The sequence below is a fragment of the Lepidochelys kempii genome, chromosome 9, assembly GCF_965140285.1.
Source record: "Lepidochelys kempii isolate rLepKem1 chromosome 9, rLepKem1.hap1, whole genome shotgun sequence".
Taxonomy (NCBI): Eukaryota; Metazoa; Chordata; order Testudines; family Cheloniidae; genus Lepidochelys; species Lepidochelys kempii.
The window spans coordinates 65,349,164-65,373,666 of record NC_136388.1 but is presented as its reverse complement, the minus strand read 5'-3'; the positions used below and the strand labels follow the sequence as shown (position 1 = coordinate 65,373,666).

Sequence of the window (24,503 nt, the reverse complement as noted above, 5' to 3'; positions counted from 1 at the left end):
GCATATGGGTATGTGTAATAGGTGAAACTGCAGTTTAATGGGGCGGGAAAGACACAAATACCTCGCCCACCTGACTGAGCTAATCTCCTGTGGAATGTGTGAATAACGTGTATATATGCTCAGCTGACCTTTTCAAAATGTTGTGTGGATGATGTCTGCTCACAATCTCCTGAAATCCTGCTACACCGTGTCAAAAATAGGGCATGTGATCTTTGATTAAGAAAGTGAGGTCTAGTGCAGCAAGCATCTGACCAGAAACAAGTAACTCCTGCTCTAATTCTAACTCTGCCACTTGAATAGCTTTCACATAAAAACGCAGGGGGCGGTCTCAGTTTCTCCATCTGTGAAATGCAGGATAATCCCCATTGTTTACTTACTTGATGGGGGAGGGGGGTAGTGAAGATTAATTTATATCAATACAGCACTTGGAAGATGAAAAGCACTATATGCAGTAAGTGCTAAGCATCCTTATCACACACCCATGCAAAAATATATTCTAGCCATCAGCGTCCAGCTATCTAACATTACTACAGTCAGAAAGCTCCACAGATCGCTCTCTTAACATACAATATTTTGCACTGACACAACCTACCTTGTTCAGGCATCTGAGACCCCATGGAAGTAACACTGGTGTTCAGCACATCGTTGACGGCAGTGTCACAGTACAGGCCCCGTTGGACATCATGTTCACTGTCAGTCTGGTCACTCTCCTCATGCCCACTATCCTTGAGACTATTCCCCTCTAAGTCCTTGAAAGTTGAACTGCTGGGTTTAAGAAAGAACAATGATTTACTGTCATGTCAAGTCTGATCAGATAAAGTCTCTCTTAGCCAGGATGATGTCATAACCCTGAAGCAAGACTTATACCGGCTGTATTATCTAGGGGGGAAAAAATCTCTCTTTCATAGGTAGTCACAATACAGAACCACAAAAGAGTGTTCCCAGTATGACACACTAACAATTCTATTCACTGATCTTTATGCACGTTCCAGTAGGCAACTAGAACTAGCTGCAAGCCTGAAACAGGAACTGCCTACAGGTTTGTGAGAATTACAGAAAGATCTTGCTCATTTATCACACAAGCAAAGTGCTGCTGCTCATTGTGGAATAAGCCAAAGAGATGAAAAGTTGAAGTGGCGCACAGCTGAAGCAGACTGGAGGCAAGATCAGGAACAGAGGATCACCTTATACCTGAGAAGAATAGGAAGAGACAAAGTACAACAGCAGTTCAACCTATTCAACTTGGCACGTCACATACAGCTCTGAACCATTCTAACAGAAAAGAAATGAAGGTCTCCTGTGAATATGGACAAACTATTGCTGAATGTGCCAGGTACAGCCTGGTAGAACTTCCTGGCTGTGCTGCTGAGTACAGAAGGTACAAAGAAAATGGCAGTCAGGACAAGGACTAATGTATTGCTGAAAAAGGAGCCCTACAGGAGTAGCACTGTCTCACCACATCCATGCATCCTGCAAAACAGAAAATCCAACTTACATTGGTCTGCAGAGTTATTCTTTTTATACACTGTGGAACTCAATGCAACAATATATTATTGAGGTCAAGAGCTTCATAGGATTCTAAAAAGGATTAAACATTTATATAAATAAGAACATTCAAAATTACATTAGCTAGGATAACCCCTTATAAGCTTTAGGGCATAAACCAACCTCTATTGCAGCCTGGCATTCGGAAAAAAAAATTCCCTGTGAAGAAAGCTATTCCATATATTGTCCATTATGAAGTTTCTTGCACCTTCTTCTGAAGCAGCTGTCTCTGCCCACCGTTAGAGACAAGATACTGGAACAGGACAGACCCTTGGTTTGATCGGATATGTCAGTTCTTACGGTGGTAACAAGCCCAGTAGCAAAAGACAAAGCAATGCACAGTACAAACTTCTGAGATTACCTTTAAGAGGCCATGGCAAGAACTGCACGAGGTGTTGGGTAAGGCACATTGGCCTGTATGTAGAGAACATACCTGCAGAGCAGCACACCCTGACTACCATCACCATTAGGAAATGAAGATGTTCAGCACATTCTGCCACCTGCGCTTTATGAGGCTGGAGCCAACTTCACTGACACCTGGAAGAGAGTGGCTACAGAACACAGGCCAGGGAGAGCCTTTTATTGGGCAGAGACCAGGTAACCAAGAGCCAGAAGAAGCAGATGAGCATAATTCCAAGGTCCATGTGACTTTAAAAGGCCTCAGACTTCTTTTGAGGAAACTGGCTTGTTTTGTTTCAATTATTATCATCACTGTTATTATTTATTTGTATTGTAGAAGCACCTAGGAGCCCCAGTCACAGGCAGGACCCCATTGTGCAAGCCACTGCACAAACACTGAACAAAAAGACAGTCCCTGCCCCACAGAGCTTATCTTAAGAGGCACTACAGTGAAAGCTTCTGGCTGCCCTGCTCAACACCTTTCTCCAGTACTGGGTACTTTTGCTTGGGGGCCAATCCTCACAGGACCAGGGCCTAAGCATGGCAGAATCTACAGTCTCATATATGAACTCTGGACTTTGCTCTTGACATCTCAGATTAGCAAGAGTTAGAACCTAGCATAAAACTGCAGAGTAAATTCTGGTCGTTGTGGCAGGAGCAGGTTATTAATGCTACCAAGGTATACAAAGAGGTGGGTGCGACTCTGAGGGAATCAAAGGCAGAGACAGGGAGCTCCTGCAGGAAATCCTACACAGAGCAAGGCTTGGGGGAGGAAAACATCATCTGCATTTGGTTTGACCTTATACAGTGACTGATGTAACAAAGTTTAGTTTTACAGGTAAAGATATTACTGGTTTGAGAAGGTTCCCCTGTGGCTTAGATTTTCAAGAGTGACTGTGATTTTTGGTGCCTCTGTTTTTGACAATTCAAAGGGACCTGATTTTCCAAAGGCGCATGCTCAGCACTTTTTGAAAATCAGGCCTCTTTAAGGTATCTCAAGTTGGGCATCTAGAATCACTAGTCATGGCCATGTACTTACGATAATGGATACTGCTAGAACTGGTGAGCTCTCAACTACCTAAACTAAAGCTGCCCCCACTTGACAGTGCCCATAGACTTGTTATATTGCAAGGTGGAAACAGCATCTGCTTAAAAGCTCCATTTTATTTCACTTTCAGGTCTACTCCTCTAGCACCCCTTATAAATGGTGCTTCATTGCCTTCCATGTGATATGGAGAGAGACAGCAGCACAGCACTGATTACAAAAAGTGTTGCAAGAGCAAGCCAGTAACATAGAGAGCTCCCAACAACAGCTAAGGGTGAAGTTTTTGCGGTAGATGCTCAGAGCCCAAAGAGCTGAGGACCCGGAAATTCTCTTCTCTGGTTTGAGGATGGATGCAAAATGGGAAGCAACCAACCCTAGAAACTCTTGGCAGCCATGCAAACTGGTGTACAAGGTAAAGCTTTAAGACATCAGGCTAAAATCAGACATAGTCCATTTTGAAATGTAGCTGGCTCACAAGGAACCCCCAGGGAAGCAAAGAGGACAAGCTGATACTGCAGCATTGTAAAATCAATTGGTTACTGCTGGGGAGAAGTTGGTGAAATATACAGGCTGCCCATCCACATAGAGACAGAGGCACTCTAGAAAAGAAGGTCTGTAAAGGAGAATGCCTGAGAAGGAACAGAAGAAGCAAAATCTAAACGAGCAGGTGGATAACAAGGAACAGAGGGCTCATTTAAGCCCTCTCCTCCCCAGTGCTTAATTTGTAATGAAAGAGATGCCAGGGCTCAAGCAATTTTTTTACTTTCATAACTGATATGGCAAGCCCAGAGGTGCCGGAGCTATGAACTGCCAAGCCTAGAGGTGTCAGGGCTCAGCCCTAGCAAGCCCTGGCACAAATTAAGCACTGCTCCTCCTACTTCAGTGCTGACAGCACTTTGACCAAGATGAGGCGGAGATTGTCCCCTCTCCATTTAATTTAATTGCTTCTTTTTGAGGTACAGGAATGAACCAAGATCAGGGCCCCACTGCGCTTAGGCACTGTACAAACAGAGTAAGTGAAGGTCCCTGCCCCAAATAGCTTACAATCTATCTAGGCAGGCAATTCAAATGTCAGCATCAGGGCTAACTACCCAGGAGCTCTCTTTCACAATGTCTTTCAACATTACTTTTACCAAAAAAGGACAAACGGGTCATATCCTCAGCAGGTGTAAATAAGCATTGATTTCACTGGACCACTTTACACCAACTAAGGATCTGGCCCAAACTTTCCAGCTAGTTGGCTTTGACTAAAATCATTTAGTCTTGGGAGCAATCTGTGCTTCAAAAGCTCTGAAGAAATAGACATTTTCATTACTTTGCAAAGCCCCTTTGTGTCTCCACGGAAACCAAGTGGACCACCTACCATTTCCTGCTCTGCAGAACCACAAAGGGAGGGAGCTGTGAAAATACATTTAAATTGATAAACCTTCAAACACTACCTTTTAAATAAAGATGTCCATGTTGAAGCCACTGAACATGTTGAAGCCAGGCAACATCAGAGAATTTTAAATTAAGAAAGTCTTTCAAATCCAGAATTAATTTTTGTGTGTGTGTGTGTGTATGTGAGAGAGAGAAACAAATAAAAAAAGGGTATAAACGGATTAATTAAACTCACAGATTTTGGGAGATTCACATACCAAAGGTAAAGCAACTACAACATTTCCATATAAACAAAGATTTTGCTAAATTAAAATTATTCCAGTGTTTAATAGATGACATTTCAATTCTCAAATGTCTGCCTCACATTGATGACATTCATTAGACTTCAAGTGCAAGACAAGTAAAGGTGGGTGGGGGAGATATTGAACATAGAGTTGCCATTCAGAATGTGCAGGCAATCTGCATGACAATGCATTTCCTGCAGTGAGACAGGCCATAATGCAACAGTCTCACACACAACATGTTTCCACCACTGCCACTTTTCTAAAGGAAAGGCAGGTTTCTGAGTATCAGCAGCTGCAGGAATCCCAGAACAATACAGGCTCGGAGTAAACCTTGCTGTGGGAGTCAGGAATGCTGCTTGCTTTTATGTTAGGTGTAAAAAAGAAAAGATTAATAGATTTGTTTTTCAGAAGAATGAATCCTGACTATATTGTGAGGAGTGATACGTTGCAGGCAGCCCATTTCTCTCCAGCAATCACATAATCATTGTTAAACATCATGAACAATGCGAACAAATATACCTGCCCTTCATTGGCTGAACTGAAGCTGTTCAGACAATGCACTTGTAATTCCCCTTGTTATATTTTTAAGATGTAAATACATGGGATTTTAGCCAGTAAAGTAATTGGATTTTTTCTACTATTGGAAGAAGATTTAAACAGTTCAGGGCCCAGCTCTGCTCTGTTACACCTTTGCTGCTCCACTGTCTTAATGAATAAAACTTCACAGATAAAACTGTGCAGAATTTGGTCCAGGAGTTGCCTCCTAGACCCAGAGTCAGGGATGGGAGGGAATCCTGAGTGGGGGAGAGAGCTGTTGGATGAGTAGTTCTGTTCCTCCACCTCTCCTGGCCTGTCTAGTCCCACCCTGAAAACTGGAGTGCAGTAAACCCTCCCAGAGCAGAGCTCTATGACTTACATGGGATAAGGATCTCCTGCACTGAATTGTGGCCTCCTGATTAGAAGCCATTTTGCTGCGTCAGGGTCTTCTACCGTCTGGAAAGTGGAATGGGGGAACTGAAAGTTTTTAGACTTCCCCCACAAACTAAATTCATCTCTTGGTTAGTTAAGATACAACCCAGTTGAAGTCAATGGGGTTAAGGTGGTGTAACAGAAATGTTAGCCAACTACTGAGCTCATTTCTTCTCCTATTGATGAAGACTTAGGATACTATTGAGAGCAGAATTTTACCCAGTAGGCCAAATTCACCCAAGGGGTAACTGCTGGGGTGAAAATGGGATGAGGATTTAGTACTAATGTGAAAAAAATCCCAACAAAATTATATTTTGCTTTAGTATTCCAACTAAAACAGTGAACAAATATCAAAACCCAATTACCTGGCCCCAAATAAGTTTCTTTTCCCTCCTTACATGGCAGGGAGCTCTCACCATCCAGATCTATCATTTTATTCCTGTGCTTTTAAATGGAATAAAGTCTATGAATTTTAAAGTTGACAGGGTAACAGCATTTTGCCTAAGTCATTGCTAGTTCCCAGTGAGGAGGCAAACATAACAAAAAAGATTTCCCTTTATTAAAAACCACAAGCAATGGGATTTAATAGGAAGTAAATACTGTTTTAAAAAAGAGTGCTAAACAATCTGGATTTGGCTATGCAAACCGAAGCATTTTCAAGCAAACCCACATACCTCTTTATTAAATGGGCTCTGCTGTTCACATAGTTGGAATCAAAAGAGTAGTTTTCAGTCTGAAAGGAGGAAAAGAAAAGAGAGATAGTTATAAATGTGATTCACCTACCCAGAACCTCAGGTTTGCAAGGTTCATTGCATTAAGGACAAAGGCAATTAACTGGTAAATCATCCTGCACCGATCTGGGCCCAGGCCTGCTTATCCTTACTCAGGTACAATGCCCACTGGGAGTTTAACCATATGGGGAGTGTAGAATGGGACGCTTTAATTAGGATAATGTCTGCCTTCAGATCTACATGGGCAACCCCCTTTGGACCCAGTCGTTACTCAAAATATGAGCCTGCATGAGGCATTCCCAATTTATTTAATGGCACCCAGATTCTATAGTTCTGAATATACCCATCACAGGAGTGACAGTGTGGTCTAGTGAGCTAGGAACTGGCTATGGAATTGGGAGAGCTGAGTTCTAGTTCTGGCTCCAACACTGACCTGCTTGAAAAAGCTGGTAACGCCCAACTTTATGAAAGCAGCCTCTAATTTGGGATACCTCAATTTCTGAGTGGCCCAGTGTAGGACATCTGATTTTCAGAAATGTGGAGTAGCTGCTGCGTTCAGAGAACCAATCTGAGCCCCCCAAAATAGATGCACACAAAATTAATGGACATTTTTGTAAATGTTGACCTTCCCATTTCCATGCCTCATCTGTAAAATGGGGATAATGATAGTGCCCTACCTCAGAGAGGGAGCTATTAGGAGTTTATACAGCATCATATGAGGTAAACAGAGTGGGAGTTCCACATGGTGTACAGCTGCATGATAGAGCCCTCTGGCCTTACCCTGGCAAAATTCCTATTGACATCAATGAGAGCTATATTTGTGTGTGAAGGTTGAATTTGTCCCTTAGAGAGCAAGAAATACATCTGATGAAAAATGAATACCTTAAATATCCTACACTATTATTTTTTTGTAGGCAGCTGAAGTCTCCAAGCCCTGCCAGTCTTTATATAAACACTTGACAGAAAAAGGCTGACTGGTGACCACAGAACAATTTGCAGAGAAGAAACGATGTGACCACACACTGTTACAAAACTAATTGCTTTTAATTCCCTGATGGATCCAGTTCTGCGTGTGGCAATTTGGCAGAAAGTTCAAAAGGTATTTTTCTTATTAGTGTATAATTAACATGTTAAAATATTTATTGCATAGATATGTAAATACCAGCAAGGTAATCTCCTGCTGGAGAATTTAAAGTGGGCGCTTTATTTTAAATTAGAGCTGTCAATTAATCGCAGTTAACTCACACAATTAACTCAAAAAATTAATCGGGATTTAAAAAGTTAATCGTGATTAATCACAGTTTTAATTGCGCTGTTAAATAATAGAATACCAATTGAAATTTATTAAATATTGTGGATGTTTTTCTACAATTTCATATATATTGTATTCTGTGTTGTAACTGAAATCAAAGAGTATATTATTTTTGCTTACAAACATTTGCATTGTAAAAATGATAAACAAAAGAAATAGTATTTTTCAATTCACCTCATACAAGTACCATAGTGCAATCTCTTTGTCGTAAAAGTGCAATTTACAAATATAGGGGTTTTTTTGTTACATGATTGCACTCAAAAACAAAACAATGTAAAATTTCAGAGCCTATAAGTCCACTTAGTCCTACTTCTTGTTCAGCCAATCGCTAAGACGAACAAGTTTGTTTATATTTAAGGGAGATAATGCTGCCCTCTTCTTATTTACAATGTCACCAGAAAGTGAGAACAGACATTTGCATGGCACTTTTGTAGCCAGCATTGCAAGATATTTACGTGCCAAATATGCTAAACATTTGTATGCCCCTCCATGCTTCAGCCACCATTCCAGAGGACATGCTTCGAAGCTGATGACGCTCATTAAAAAAATAAGCGTTAATTAAATTTGTGACTGAACTCTTTGGGGAAGAATTATGTCCCCCTGCTCTGTTTTACCCACATTCTGCCATATATTTCATGTTATAGCAATCTCGAATGATGACATAGCACATGTTGTTCATTTTAAGAACACTTTCACTGCAGATTTGACAAAACACAAAGAAGGTATCAATGTGAGATTTCAAAAGATAGCTACAGCACTCAACCCAAGGTTTAAGAATCTGAAGTGCCTTCCAAAATCTGAGAGGCACGAGGTGTGGAGCATACTTTCAGAAGTCTTAAGAGAGCAACACTCCAATGTGGAAACTACAGAACCCAAACCACCACCACCACCACCACAAAAAAATCAACCTTCTGCTGGTAGCATCTGACTCAGAAAATGAAAATGGACGTGTGTCAATCCACACTGCTTTGGATTGTTATCGAGCAGAACCTATCATCAGCATGGATGCATGTCTTCTGGAATGGTGGTTGAAGCATAAAGGGACATGTGAATCTTTAGCGCATCTGGCACATAAGTACCTTGCGATGCCGGCTACAACAGTGCCACGAGAATGCCTGTTCTCACTTTCAGGTGACACTGTAAACAAGAAGCGGACAGCATTATCTCCTGCAAATGTAAACAAACTTGTTTGTCTGAGTGATTAGCTGAACAAGAAGTAGGACTGAGTGGATTTGTAGGCTCTAAAATTTTACATTGTTTTATTTTTGAATGCAGGTTTTTTATACATACTTCTATATTTGTAAGTTAAATTTTCAAGATAAAGAGATTGCACTAAAGTACTTGTATTAGATGAATTCAAAAATACTATTTCTTTTGGTTTTTTACACTGCAAATACTTGTAATCAAAAATAAATATAAAGTGAGCACTTTACACTTTGTATTCTGTGTTGTAATTGAAATCAATATATTTGAAAATGTAGCAAACATCCAAAAATATTTAAATAAATGGTATCTTATTAACAGTGCAATTAATTGTGATTTTTTTTAATCACACAATTAATCGCAATTAACTTTTTAAATCGCTTGATAGCCCTATTTTAAATCTTTTTGTTAAACACTGGTATGAGGACATATCTGAGTTTTATTACTATTACAAAAGCAAAAAATGACGGGTATGCTTAAAACTGGGATGGGACAAGAGAGAGGGACAAAAATCAGTGCTTGCAATTATATTGTTTGCAAGCAAACCCCTCCCCCCAACAAAGTCTGTACATAAAACAACATAGTTTAAACTTGTATTAAAAATCTCACTGTACCCCATTTTCATAAGAACAGGTATTGAATAACAAGAAGGAAAGAAGGAAAAAAAAGAAAGAAAGAAGGAAAGAAAGGTTCAGTGTCACAGTCGATTAGGCTGTGGAATAGTCTCCCAAGGGAAGTGATGGAAGCTGCATCGCTTGAGTTGTTCAAAACACAGGTGGGCAAAGCACTACAGAATATACTATAGGGATAAGTGTGAACTGGCCAGGATAGGGGATGGGCAGCATTGCCTGATAGTTATTCCTGCTTTGTAACTCTACGATTCTGTTAATAATCAGGTATTAGCACATCCTGGAGTCATCATTCAGTCCTGGGCTATAGCTACATTGAACAGACTTGAGTCTCTTTGCTCCAACCATGTCTCTCTTTCCCCTCCTTTGTCCTTCCTAACTCCACTAAATAGAACAAAACACCACCATCTTTTAGTAGCACCTGGGACCCAGTAGCACAGACTTTCCCTTTATCTCCCCTCCCCACCCCAATATTCCTGTGGTTCCATACGATCAGGCTCTGGCATTGGTCAGTGCTCCCTCCCTGCCATATGCACTACCCACATGGCAGCACAACAATATAGGCAGGATTAGACATTACCAAGAGAGCTCTGTGCTACAGTCGGCTTAGGGAGACATGAGCGGACACTAGCAAGCAGACAGCAGCCCTGAAAAAGCCACAATTGGCTTTCAATTCGCATCTCCCTACAGGAGATCCATGGGCCCATCCCAAGGCAGATATTGGAGCTAGATTATTTAGTTAACAAACAGAAGGCAGCCCAATTCCTCCCTTTTTCACAGCCATGTTGAACCCCACCCTTTCCTATTCTCCCTGATCCTGATTAGAGTCTCTAGGCACTACCATAATACACATATTAATAATAAAAATAGCCTGGAATAAAAGGGAAAAACAGCTTGCATCACAAAGAACCCACCCAGGTCCAAATTTCCTCAAAATTTGGGATGTTCAGCTGTAGCATGAACCCTTCCCCTCTATCCTCTTTGTAAGTGCTTCTTTGGAACACGATTTCCTGCTCTTATGGCAATTATGAACACAGTAAAAATAAATGTATGCATCTTTAATGTTGCAATAAATAAAGGAACACAGAGCCTGCTGCCAACATACTCATACTGGCAGGATGCACAGAATCAGGCAGCTGAAGCAGGGTTGGATAGGAAACCGAATCGTGCGCCAGTGGCGGTTACACTGTTGTACCAAGATAAAGCAGAAGCAGCATTGGTTAAATGTGACCTTTTCTGAAATACAACACTATATCTAATGTAACGAACAGGAGCCTCCCCAGGAGAAACATGCTCTCGGCGGAGAGCTGGGGGAGTTGGCCTAGCACTCAGCACAGCTCAGTTATTACTTTCACATAGTAATTACTACTGTAGAGTCACGCAGGAGATTTACTGCACAAACTACTAGTCCCTGCAGTTCTTGCATCCTTGTTCTTGCAATATGATTGTGATTGTTAAAGTGCTTAGTGTCTCTGTAGGAAAGACACACATGTATTTTTAAAACACACAGAGAAGATTTACACTGCATAAGATTTCTGACACAGTGTTTATCCATCAGTCCTGATGCTTCCACCTGTGGAGGAGCGATCGGACCCATCCACAGAGATCTCTGTGGTATTATCTTCCACAAACTTTTGAGGGCTTGTGGGGGGAGGGGGAAATCAGGAATGTATTTGTTATAGAGAATGGTGTAGTTTGTAAACAAGCTATGACAGGAGCTGAGCAATGGAGGACAGGAGGAATCAGAGGCAGCTTTAAAGCAATCACTGTTCTGATGGGAGTGCATTATGTCATCTTATGCGGTCAGATGCAGGGCTGGCTCAAGCAAATCGGGAGCTACTCAGCTGGCCTTCTCCCCACCTCCTCAACTCAGCTGCAATGCCCCATCGCCAGCATATGACCTTCTACGCCCACCTGCCTAAATTCCTTTAACGTGCCAGCTGTGTGTATAGTTCAGTCCCATTATGAAAGGAAGGAAGGGGAAAGGTGGGTGGAGTACGGAACATATCCAAAGCTACTACAGATGCTCCCCAGGTTACACGAGACCCGACTTACGCAAAAAACCCCCAAAACCCTCTTATTTCTAGCTTATGGAACTTTTTCCATAAGTGCGAATTTGCGTAACATTCGGGTATACGTTTCCAATTTACGCAAAATTCAAGTTACACAAGGCTTTCCGAAACAGAACAATTGCATAAGTCGGGAAGCGTCTGTATGTGTTTGTGCAAGAAGCTAAGGGAATAACAGATGGAGGTTTCCTGCTAAACAGGAGGGAAGAAACTGTGACGTACCCCAGCTAAGGCCACGATAAATAGGGAGATGTCATGATCCCCACAGAGCTTTGCCAACTCATATCCCATCCAGGCAGGATTATGGCATGAGCAGTAAATACCACACTAACATGTCAACCTATTGCTAGTGGGGTTGAGCCTGCATGAGCCAGTGGCCCCTGTGGCTGCAGGGTCAGCAGCATTGTTTGCATAACACTGTATTGTTCTACAAAAGGAGACAGGGCTATGTTGTACTGAATCCCAACGTGTATTTTTACTGATACTGCTAGATACACGCAGACAACTTTGGCTCCCAAATGCCCATCCTGTCCAACTACCCATCAATATCTCACAAATCCCTTGTGTTACTTGCCAGTACAACATCTCCTCTGGTGCCACCACATTTGGACATCACACTGGGGAGACCACTGCTAGAAAACAGTACTTACTGGCTCCCAAGTTCTAGACAACACTAGTAAAATTGCTGGTAGCTGGTCAGTACTAGTGTGACAACCACTGCTGGAAGCAGCGGAGCTGCTCTGGTGAAAGGGAGATAATTTAAGAAATTCAGTGCAGACAAGGCTTGAGAGCAGCAACCCCTTTTGGTGTTCTCAGGAACATTCAGAAGGGCAGCATGCACCAAAGTGGGAAAAGGCTGAGTTAGCAAAATGCTCGAGCAGCTCAGTTATGACCTCCAAAAACTGCTGGTTCAGCAGATTCTGAAGTTCACCCAACCTATACAGCATCCCTGGTGAAGAGCTGCTGCTGTGTGCCCCATATGAGAATGCCACACTCTGCACTTTGACTTCCATCCAAATAGGTGGCAGAATCCATGTTACATATCAATATGCGACAGAACAGTTACACCTGGACACAGATCTTATCGCTGAATATAAATGCAATTAGTCAGGATTATGGTAACGACTAGGGGTCTACTTAAATCACAGAGAAATCACACATTTTTCAAGGGTTGGTCACAGCATAAATAGCAAATTTTGCAGATGTGTTCATACAGTATATATGTAACAAGTATTGTACTGTACTACTGTTACCTTCATAAGTCACCCTGGATAAGGGAGCCTGCTAAACTAATTAATTAATAATAAAATAATAATAAATAAAGTATAATACTCAAACTTAGAAATACACATTTATACTTACCTAAATAAAACAATGTTATTTGTTAAAGATAGCACGCAGCACATGTTCTGTCCATACATTGAAACTGCACATTCTGCATCCACAGAATTGGTAGGAATTGTAAGGCAGTGTTTTGCCAACTTGTAGAGCTTTGGAAACCAAATTAGAAATAGGACCCCAAAACTCAGTTACTTTTACTGGCATCTGGCATTCTTTGACAAAGGTCAGGTAAGCAACACGTTTGTTGTCATGATCTTTCTCCCATCCAGGAATTGCTTGAATTAGCTCAGGGTCAAAACACAGAAAAGGCACCTGATTTGGGTCAAAAATGCAAACACCGAAAAAGCAGACAACTGGTTGTTTAAACGGAGGTTGCAATGGCTGGTCGTACCTGTAGTATTGGTTTAACTTTTCTGCTATTGACTGGAACACTTCTTGTCTGTGGCTATTTTCAGTTTGGCAGTCTGAAGGTTCTTGAGATGCCACATCTTCGGTCCAGCTGATCAGATCTATCAATTTGTTGTATGCTTTGTGAATCAAAACCTGCCGACTTTCAAACCATGTTAGAAGCTGCATGAACTGGATTGTATTCTCAGCCACCAACTTCACCCGGTCTTCAATGTTGCTCTGTTTTAACAGATCAGAGACTTTAAGCAAAGACTGTATGCTTGGTAAAAAGAAAAGGAGTACTTGTGGCACCTTAGAGACTAACCAATTTGAGCATAAGCTTTCGTGAGCTACAGCTCACTTCATGGGATGCTTGGTGTGATTTCAAGCTCCTCACACACAAATTGCTGGTAGTATTTAATAATCTTTTCATGTAACCACAAATTCCACCTTGTAATCACTGGTTCAAGTGGAAGCGACACTGCTTGGCTACCACTTTGACTGGCCACAGACTCCTTGAATCATATTTCACAACTTGGACAATGCTTGGATATTTTTTTAAAAGAAGAAACAAGCACATCCACATCAGGGAAACATGTGCGCCAGATATCACTGTCCATTGAAAGAATGTGTGCATTAACAGGTAATGTGAATTGCACTGGGCATCATTCCTTGCAGTACAGCAGAGAAAGCTTTGCACACGTACATCACATTATTAGAGGGAAATGCAAAGACCTTGTTGAAATCTAAGCTGTAGTTTACAATAGCCTTTGCTACAGCTTGCGATACAGTTGAAAAAAATTTAATGCCTTGAGCTGAACAGGCTCTGTTAGGAAAAGGGGCATATGATGGCCTTTCCAGCTGCCAGGTACAAATAAAAATGTGGAGTATGTACTTATCCTGTGCATCTGTTGCTTCATCAGCTACAACTGAAATGGAATCGTATTTCGCCAGTGCAGATTTTGTAGATTGAATGTGCTTCACAATTACTTCTGTTAGATAATGTGAAGTTTGTTTGCACACGGGAAACTGCCAGGATTTGGTACATGCTTTCTAAAGTACTCTCTTAGTATTGGATTATTCATTTTTTCTACATGTATGTTGACAGCAATAAAGGCCTCCACTATCTCCATTGTAGCTTCTCTTTTTGCTAAAATACTTTCAGTTGTTCTTTTGAACATCATGGACCCTGTCGCCTGTTTTTGTTCTGACTGTAGCCTCTGCACATGCTTGTCATTTAATATGCGATTCGGACTCAAAATGGCGATTGATCATGTTTTTTTTCTGAACAAATCCAGAGTCATGTTGCAAGATGAACAAAACAATTTACTACCATCTGCATGTAAGGTTCCTACCAGGTATTCTTCACATGATCCAAAGCTGACATTTTTTGCCTTTTTTATTTATTGTCAGCCATCTTTACATGCAACAACAATCCTTTCACTCAACCTGATGACTGTCCTGCTCACTTATCATAAATGTTGACACACTCTCAATCAACAATCTACTATAATGACTGCCATGCTCACTTTAGTCTACATCATGCAACTTGACAGACACTCTTACTATTCACTTTGATGACTGGAATGATATTACAGGATTATGGTCAACTGTTTTTGCATTGTGGTAATCACAGAAGTGTTGCAGCATATTTTATCAATAATACATATTTTTATTTTGAAGGTTAGTTTCATGAACAATCCCATAATTTCTGTGAAATCTGCAAAATCATGAATTAAGTAGGCCCCTAATAATAAGAGATGGAAAAAAGACCTATTAGATAATCAAGTCCATGCTGGAGCCGAACAGTGTCCTCCTGTAGAAGATGTACCACATATTAAACGGAATGTCTCCTTATAACGATATTGTCCACAGACCTTGGGTGATGAGTTCTCCTTCCCCAAAGCACAGAGCAAGGATCATCCATTAGGATCAGGTGAGGCCATCCTATATCATCATTGCCCCACCCAGTTCTCTCTGTTTCTAACCAGGAGATCATTTAGGGTTAAATCCTGGTCTTATCCATGTCATTGGGTGTTTTGCCACTGACTTCCGTGGGACCAGAATTTAGCCCTTTTTGTCAAAAACAAAACAAACACTTTTCTGCAGAGAAAGATCCCTGTGATTCAGATTTGGCTGGCTAGTTCCTCCCACACATACGTTCAGAAACACACAGCTCACACTCTCTGCACTTTCTGCTGTACTTCGTTTTACTAACTAAGAAGACACCACAATCCTACGTCGGATAGATTTGGTTTCTATTGGGATTTGAGCTTCATACACTATCTGTTTCCAGGTTTGAACTCTAGCATGCTATAGAAATCAGTGCTATTAATGCAAATTACTTCCAGACTTCAGATACGGCAAGGAGCAATGAGGTTGCCCTGGAGAAACAAAACTTGATTCCATCCATTGGTGGCTTGCAGCCTTCAGCAAGGGCTGGTGGCAAGATCTAAAGTGGTACACACAACGTAGTTTATGAGGCAGCCTGGCAGTTTATGAAACTGCTCCTGGGCTGCCAGATTATCTGTCAGGGTTATCTCAGGGCAGGCTATGGGATCAAAATAGAAAACTAAAAAAGAAATGAGGTTTTTTCCTAGAGAAGCACTGGGTTATGGTTTGCATTATTTAATCAAAGTTCATTTGACCTAATTCCACTTCAGCCCTCTGTTTGTAAATGATTACACTTTGCAGGGTTCACTCACCAAAGTGGTGCTGAGAACGCTCATTGATTTCAACAAGCGTGAAGGATGCTCAGCACTTCTCACGATCAGGCCCATAACCAGTATCCTGAAAATACACTATATAGTCAGATTATCAGGAAGCACTGAATCTCTTCTTCCAGAATAAATCTTCTGGTTTCCAAACTAAAGCACTGGAAGATTTCAGACTCCGCTTCTCTTACAGGGGATGCCAAAAATTATACTGTCCTATATACTTGGGATTTGATTTTCACATATGGTATTTTAACGTCAATTCCATCAATGAGAAAGCCCCAGCACTGCATGCAGCTTACCAATGTTTAATTTTAAAAAGTAGGTTTATCCAGCTGTAGAGAGAAGGGCTCAATAAAATATGGAAAAAAGTAAAAAGAAAAGGTGCCACAAGTACTCCTTTTCTTTTTGCGAATACAGACTAACGCGGCTGTTACTCTGGAAAAAAGTAACACATCAATTATATGCCCCACAAAATAGACAAGGGGCAAACAGGTACTTCTATATTTGGTTACCTTTTATTCAAAGTACATTAATTTGCATTCATGTGATAGGCCAGTATCCCCTGGCTTTGTGCAAGCGTCAAGGATTTGACCCTACAATGGTTTGGGATGAGGAAAATGGAGAGTATGAAACAAGATAACCTCCTCCTCCCTCAGCATTCACCTAAAATCGTACCAAACTGGCCTGAGATTCAGAAAAGTTCAATTGACATTCCCCCCATTACTTTTTATTCTTTCCACTGTTTCTGCCATCCCTTGGAACTGGAGTGCTAAAATACCATGAGAGGGGGAAGTAATGCTGCAAAAGCAACTTGACTGGAAACAGCGATCTCCTGAGAAGGCCAAAGAATTCAACTCGAGTTTTGCAGACCCAAGAAGTTTGGAGAACTTGGATCAAATTTAGATATTCTGCACATTTATCAAAACCGAACCCCTAAACTAGAGATGGAGTTAAACCACTACACTTGGATCTGGATTCTGAACACCCCTAAAGTTTGTGGGTCCAAAGATCTCTGGTTTGGCTCATTGTAGAGATAGGGACTCTTTGCACAACGTTGGACTTCAAACCCCCTGCAAAGTCCAGGGGTGTTCAGAGCTGGGTTCCTACCTACCCTGATCCTATTGACATGTATCCATCCCTATAAAAACCTCAGACTTGGAATATAAATATAAAACATACCATCCCTTTTTGTTCTTTTTCTTACGGCCCTTTCACAGGAAGAGGAAAACGTTTTTGTCTTTCTTCAAATAATTGTAAACCTGCTGCAACCTCCTGCTAACACATGCATAAACCCTTCACTAAATGAGCTACTGGGCAATGACATTTTAGTACCACTTTTTGAGAGTTCTCTCTCAGCCTTTTTTCCATGCCTCAATAATGAAACTTGCATGTCACTCTTTATAATTAAAAAATTACTTAGACCTTTATTCAGAGCTGGTGTGTCAATCTCTTGGTTTGGTTTTAATAAAATCCGTCCTCCCAATACGATAATTCCTCAATCCCAACCAGCACAACAAAGATTAAGATTAATGTAGTCATCAAAAGAGCAGGTGTTCTGACCTTACGTCAGCGCTGCAGGTGTATTCAGAGATCACAAAAATGTCAACTCATTCATAAAAATGCACATGGCCTCTCTGGTGGAAAAAGCAAGGCTTGCAATATCACTTCTCACTCCCACTTACTTCTCAGCCTTGTTCTCCATGGGACAATCCATCAAAAACCTGCAGATTCTGAAATACATCAACCGCTCACTATTAGATAAACATGCCAATACTTAACTGTTATGATCTGAGCTACATTACGTGTAATAGGACATACATGCAAGTTAAATAAAGCATCTGTTGTCATATCAGTAAAACATGGTTAATTTCAGAACATGGTGTAGGTCAAATCATGCCTAGGCCAGCAATGGCTAAAAACATTACCATCCAATGGACTGTTTGTTGTCCCATGGGAAATAAGTTGGTGGCCTGAGATCAATTTTCAGTGGGCAACCACCACAGTACAAATACAGAATGACAACTGGCATCTACCTTGGCAGCATCAGCAGAGAAGCCAAGAAAGAAAAGGGCCATGAGGATTGAACTCCCCATTTTCAGTTGTCCCTGCAGCTCTGGGCTGAGGAGCCATGCATTGTCCCTATCCATGCTGTACTCCTCTATGGCTAACCAGAGACACCAACTCTCCAGGGCTGCTAGTTCAGCATCTTTCAACAGCACTAAATTCACTTTAAAAAATGTTAGGGAAAAAATTAATATCTGAGCTTGTTTTTGTGTGTGTGTGTGTGTGTGTTTCTTTTCTTCAAACAAAAATAAAAAATAAAAAAGGACAGAGAGAGAGAGAGAGAGAGACGGATGCTTTTTTTAAACAACAAACAGTCCAGCCCAGGGTAACTTAGTGATGTGTCCTTTACTCAATTCTAAACACACCTTAGGTAAAAGGCAACAATCTATGAAACCCAGGGAAGGGATATGTTCTCCTGCATTACCACCTGGTTCACAAATGTGGAGCAAATTTTCAAAGGCTCATGTCAGGTTTTAGCAGTGTTACCCCCATGACTTTACCCAGGGCAGGCACTTACTTGATTTGCTATTTTCTAGGAGTTCAAATATACACCTCGTGTGCCGTGTCTAAGAAGAGGGAGGTGGATTGGGACTCTTGGGAAGAAAAATGTGTCCCTATCTACTTCCCCTTGCTGGAAAACCTCTTCCTGTCTGGGCCTGAGCACCCAGTGTGACCAGGAATGGGCATAGAGATGTGAATAATATCCACAGGTCAAACTGGGCATGAAGAAATACTGGTATGGACTTAGCAGTGGAGGAGAGAAGGGAGCTGGCTGGCAGCACCATGGAGGAGTGGGTAATGTTAGGCTTTAGCTCACCATGAGAGAGGGAGCATTCTAGTGTATTCTGCTGGTATGTTTACACAGCAACTAGATACCCGTGGCTGGCCATGCCAGCCGATTCAGGCTCGGATGCGGGACTGTTTCACTGTTGTGTAGTCTTCCGGGCTCATGCTGGAGCCCAGGCTCTAGGACCCTGCAAAGTGGGAGGGCCCCAGAGCGCAGGCTCCAGCCCAAGCCCAGAAGTCTACACAGCCCTGCAGCCCAAGCCCAAGTCAGCTGGTATGGCCCAGCTGTGGGGGTCTAGGTACTGGGTAGACATACCCTTGGAATCTAAGCCCTCTTTCAGGAAAATGAAACCAATCTCATCTCCTTTGATCTTACCATGTGCTGTTAATAGCCTACCCATCTTAATCATACATATTCTGCACCTTCCCCCCATGCCAGTTAGTACTTCATGGCCTAGCCTGTGCTGGGAAATCCTGTGCTAATACACCTGCGGAAAGAGGGGGAAGGGCTAGGGAGTCAGGAAGACCCTTGTTTCATTGCATGGCAGGAGAGGAGAGGAAGGTGAGAAAAGCAGGGCTCCTAGAGAATGGGGAGATGAAGGAGGGGGCTGGAAACAAATTGATTCATCTTCGGTCCTTCACTCAAGGGCACTAAAGATGACTCAACTCATTTTCAGTTCTCTACGGATCAATGGAGTCACACAGCTAAAACGTAGCACATCCCTTTGAAAACGTGCCCCTTTGTGAGCTGGTTCACTGGCAGCCCTGAAATTTCTCCAGGGACGTTACATGGTTAGACTCCCAAGAGAGTTCGGTCGCTGGGCATGTCCTGAACTCGCAGAGAGCATTTGTCTTTGAATTAATCTTTGGTTTGGTGAAAGTTCTGCATTATGAATAAGAGCTATACTATGAACCTTCTGCTTTGAAGGAATAAAGGTGTGTGCCTGAATGTCACACAATTTCCTGCAGCAATCCAAACTCCAGCTTTGTAGAGGATATTCTCACACACCTTGTACATAGTGTTTAGGAACCAGAAGTTACTGTACAATGCACAGACGACAATTCTCGTTGGATGGCACAGAAATCCTGAAGTTCATAAAGAAAACACCTTGTTAATTTAAAAATTAAGGGCAGGATCATTAACACCAATGACCAGGCACATGAGTAATCTCACTGACTCATTAACTGCAGTGGAACTATTAGTGTGAGTTACTGCTCATCAATGTCAGTAACTGGTTCAGAGTCTGATCCTAGGGTATTTAGGGAAAAGATCTTAATGCATTTTAAGAAAAGAGGTCTTTACTCCAAACCACATTTCTGATCCAGTTACTTGATGGGACACAGTTACAAATTAATTTCCTTATAAACAGATGAGATCACTATTATTTTTATGTGCAATGCCAGAGTGACTTCAAACTCAAGTGAAAACTGGATGAGATGGACCATTCTAATCTAAGTAGAGGAAAACTCTATTACCTCTCACTCAGACACAAACATACCAGCCTCACATCAAGTTTTATTAGTATCTCCGATAGGTATGCATCACAGTCAGGTGAAGACAGGCATGCATAATTTTATGACCCGCAACATGACTGATTGCTTTACATTCTAAAATAATGGGAATCCAATCTCACACTCCAGGCTGTACATAGATCACCAAAGAGGCCAGGAAGGAATGGACAACATTATGTAATTGGCCAACTGTACAATGGGGCGGTGAAGGGGGTTGTTTTGCAGCCTGAAGTGCCATCAAGGGCATTGATGGTGACCCCAGTGTAGGTTTTGGAAAAGGTGTAAGAGCAGGGGAATCATCGGTATGTGCTGTTGGAGAGACTGCAAGGAGCAAAGCCCACATCACTATTCAACAGCCCAATAACTCTCTTTGATAGACAAACGATTTGTGCTTTGGCTCAGAAGTGCCGCAGAGACATGAGTGCTTCTACAGAATAAGCCTTTTGAGCTGCTGGACACTGACTCAGGTTATCATCAAACTTCCCTAACCTTTTGTTCATTTTTTGTGTGAATTTAATGCTGGGAAAAGGTGCAGGATTGACAGCCCTAGACAATGACGACCTCTAATTATCCACACAACAGGCAGCAGCAATGCAAACTTCTCCAATGTGCCTCAACCCTGACCAGAAGGATGAGGGGGGAGTTCAGATTGAGTAGCCCATTCGGTCCTTGGCCTTTCTGCTGAGACTGCCAGCAACAGAGCTAATTAGTGCCAGTCATGGTCGATTTTGTGATGCACAGTCCTACATGCCAGGAACCGGATGGAGAATACCAACCGATTTCACATAGGACACTGCAACAACAATCAGATGGGGAGAACATTCCATCAGTGCCAAACTCAGCTGGATATGAACCTTGAGGTGAATGGATCTACATAACCACAAACTTCCCAAATCTTTTCAGACAGAGGAAGGGCAGTGCTGTGCACTCATTAAGTCAACATCCTGAAACAAGACTACAGAAAAATGTGAGGCAATTCAACTATCTATTATTAAATAGCATTTAGGCCCCAGTCACCTGAAGGAGTTCAAAAAAGGTTAAAAGGATCTGACCTCTGGTATCTCCCTTTAAAGGAGTTTTCCCTACATCCCAAGTTTATTGCTCAAGCCTATAATACATGAGATTGCAAACTGAAAACTAGCAATTTAGTGTCTCTGAAACAGTAAGTGCATTTAGCTTCTGCTATTGATGTTTTATAATTAGATGTAATACTGCAGGTCATTTTCCTGCTCTTGATCAATGAAACCATGTTCTCCCTCCTCCCCCCGACCCCAGACATTCTGGTTGCTGCTAACCAAATGGAGTGGAGCCTCAGTTCAGCAGCAATGAGCAGAGATGAGGATGTGCAAACATCGCATCCATTTAGATTTACTGTCTCAGAAATATAAACAGAATATTTATTTCTGACCTTTTAAGTACTAATTCCAAATTTAATGAGGCACAATGAACATTCCTCAGAGCCAGACTACATGGTTGCTTAACACTAGCAACCCTCTAATTATTACTGCAGCTTAAATAAAGGGCATTTAGTTCTGTTGGAAATTATTAGTCATTTAAGGAACTGAATGACTCTGGCCTCCATTTTCTCCTGATAAAATGAAAAGCATTGCAGCAAAATCACTGGGAGAAGCAAAGAGTTTATCCTTTAGCATCACTCTGTGCACCATAATGAGAAAAAGTATCAAAACAGATTATATTAAGGCACAGACATAGTTACTAATCCATTCTGAATTCCTGTCCCCTCTCCAAATAAATAGCCTTTTTCTCATTTTAAAACTGAAAATGGATGGAAAGCAGGAGGAAAGTTGTTGTTGTGACTTGATTTTTAAAAGGGGGATTGCATTAGAAACCTAGATTCAGCCCTGAAACCAGCAGCAATGAAGCCATAATTAGCTTGGAAGTGGCTAATAATATCACCAGTTTGAATTTGATAGCGTTATCAGAAATCTGCAGTGTCATTATGAAGCACACAAATGTAATAATAAGAAAGCCACCTTACATTCATAATGGCACCTATAATCCAAAAGCTCTTTACAGGCTGTTATACACAAGGATTGCTGCCCCAACCATTTTCAGTGCAGACACTCAGGGCTATAAAATGGGGCAGTCATTTTGAACCAGCACTATAAAAAGAGAAGGGGAAGCAAAGAACACTGAACCTAGAGGGGGCATTTTCTTTAGGAGGACAGCACAAGGATGCCCAAGTTGGAATTTGACCAGGAAAACAGGACTAATGCTCACCCTGTATCAAACAAAAATGGGGGCTATGCAAGTAGCTTATTCCTGCCTTGCCTTTCGTCCCAAAGGCTTTTACAAATAGCAGGACAAATCCTTGATCCCAGCATGCATCCAGAATGACCAGGCTGTGGCCGGAGAGGTCTGTGAGGAGTGGAAGAAGAGACCTTCCATCCCAAGCCACCTAGCAGCAGAACCATCTAGCCCAGGGGTCAGCAACCTCTGGCTCTGGAGCCATATGAAGCTCTTTGGCTGCCCCCTTGCTAACAGTCTTTTTTTGAGGGGGTGTGAGGTGCAAGCTCTGGTCGGGAGGCTCTTACCACAGGCAACTCCCAGCCAGCAGCGCAGCATGGCTCTGGCCCCATGCTGCTCCTGGAAGCGCATCTCTGAGCACCCCTTGGGGGGGAAGGGGGCAGCGGGTCTCTGTACACTGCCCACTCCTGCAAGCACTGCCCCCGCAGTGTGAGGACAGTGCTGGGGGCGGGGGCAGCACACGGAGCTGCCTCCCTCCCGCCAGGGGCATGCAGAGACGTGCCAGCAGCCAGCCGCTTCCAGGAGTGGTGTGGGGCCAGAGCCCTGCTGTGCCACCAGCCAAGAGCTGCCTGTGGTAAGCGCCTCCCGGCCAGAGCCTGCACCTCGCACCCCAACCCCCTCCCAGACCCCACACCTCCTCCTGCACACCAATCCCCTGCCCCAGCCTGGAGCCCCCTCCTGTTTATATTCAAATTCAAATGGCAGAAGTCGCATTAAAAGTATTGGTGAGTAGTAATAACTTTAATATGTTCAATTATTATTAGTTGATAAATTCTAACTCTAGAAGTAGCTTTGCGCGTGATGTGGCTCTCAAAATATTTTGGTCAAAGACAAAAAACAAAAAAAATGGCTCTTCTTCTTTGAAAGGTTGCCTACCCCTGACTTAGCCATACTACCACCAGTGTGCCTCTCCCTAGGGGAGAATAACCATAATTATCTGCTTGGTCACAGACCCACCAGCTCTGTCCATTAACACCTTGCATACTGGGACATAGTGGTTACCAAATCCAGCCCTGCCTGTCCATTCACAGTGGAGTCATACAGTTTCTGCAGGGTCCATTTTTGCCTTGGGCTGGGATACTGGACTTGGCTTTATTTGCCTATGTCACTGAGAAGCAGTCACCCCTGGGGTGGAGGGCAGCACCCACCAGGCGGAGGAGAAATTGTGCCCAAAGACACAAAGGCAACCTCCTTCTTTCACAAAAGGTAATCTGGGACCTTTAATGCCCATGCAGAGCAGACAGGACCTCAGTATTTAAGGCCCCAGGTGAAAGATCCTACACACAGTAAATGGCACAAAGCTATGTACCTTGATCAGATAGAGCGCAAAGTAGGCCCTGCTGGTTCCAGGGAGTTGAGATGTTCTGATGTTAAGGCCAATACCCATCCAGAGGGCTAGGCGAGCTTTAACAACTGATCAGGGCCTCACGTTCACATCTCACCAAGAAGAAGAGCGTATTTCAGTATATAACTAATGGGGTATAGCATCCTACATCGATAGAAGGAGGGAATTAGGGCTGGCTGGGTGGGAGCAGTATGTGGGGAATCAGAGGCATGCCTCTATAAAAAGCAAAAGTGTGCAGCTGGCAAACACAACCCAAACAATTTCCTTCAGGGAGCAGGTTTAGGAAGAAAGAACGGAGACACTCGCCTCCCAGCAGCTATGGCAGAGAAGCTTCTAAGCATGACTGCCAAGAAACTCTCAGATTGCGTTTGAAAGATGTCAGCTCCATGCTTTTTTCTGTCCTATCATCTCTCTCTCGCTCCCCCACTCCTACCAACCTATCTGCCTCTCCTCCCCTTCCTCCAGTCTAGACCCCATTTAAACACTACCTTCTACATTAAAGCCTTGGGAACCTCTC

At 42.4% G+C, this 24,503-nt stretch overlaps 1 protein-coding gene across 8 annotated transcripts in view; it reads right to left on the bottom strand.

The window, feature by feature from the left end:
* The window catches only part of PCDH19 (protocadherin 19), a 113,192-nt gene that overhangs the window by 46,387 nt on the left and 42,302 nt on the right, over nt 1-24,503 (bottom strand). For 3 of the 8 annotated variants that reach the window (XM_073360845.2, XM_073360847.2, XM_073360850.2), the window contains 2 exons: nt 6,297-6,355; nt 593-765 (listed from right to left, as the gene is read on the bottom strand). The exons of 1 other annotated variant lie outside the window; for it this stretch is intronic. In XM_073360845.2, the coding sequence (XP_073216946.1) occupies nt 593-765; nt 6,297-6,355 (232 nt within the window). Of the gene's footprint in view, nt 1-592; nt 766-6,296; nt 6,356-17,693; nt 17,742-24,503 lie in introns of those variants that run through there. 4 more of the 8 variants (XM_073360846.2, XM_073360848.2, XR_012160921.2 and 1 more) reach the window with 3 other exon arrangements.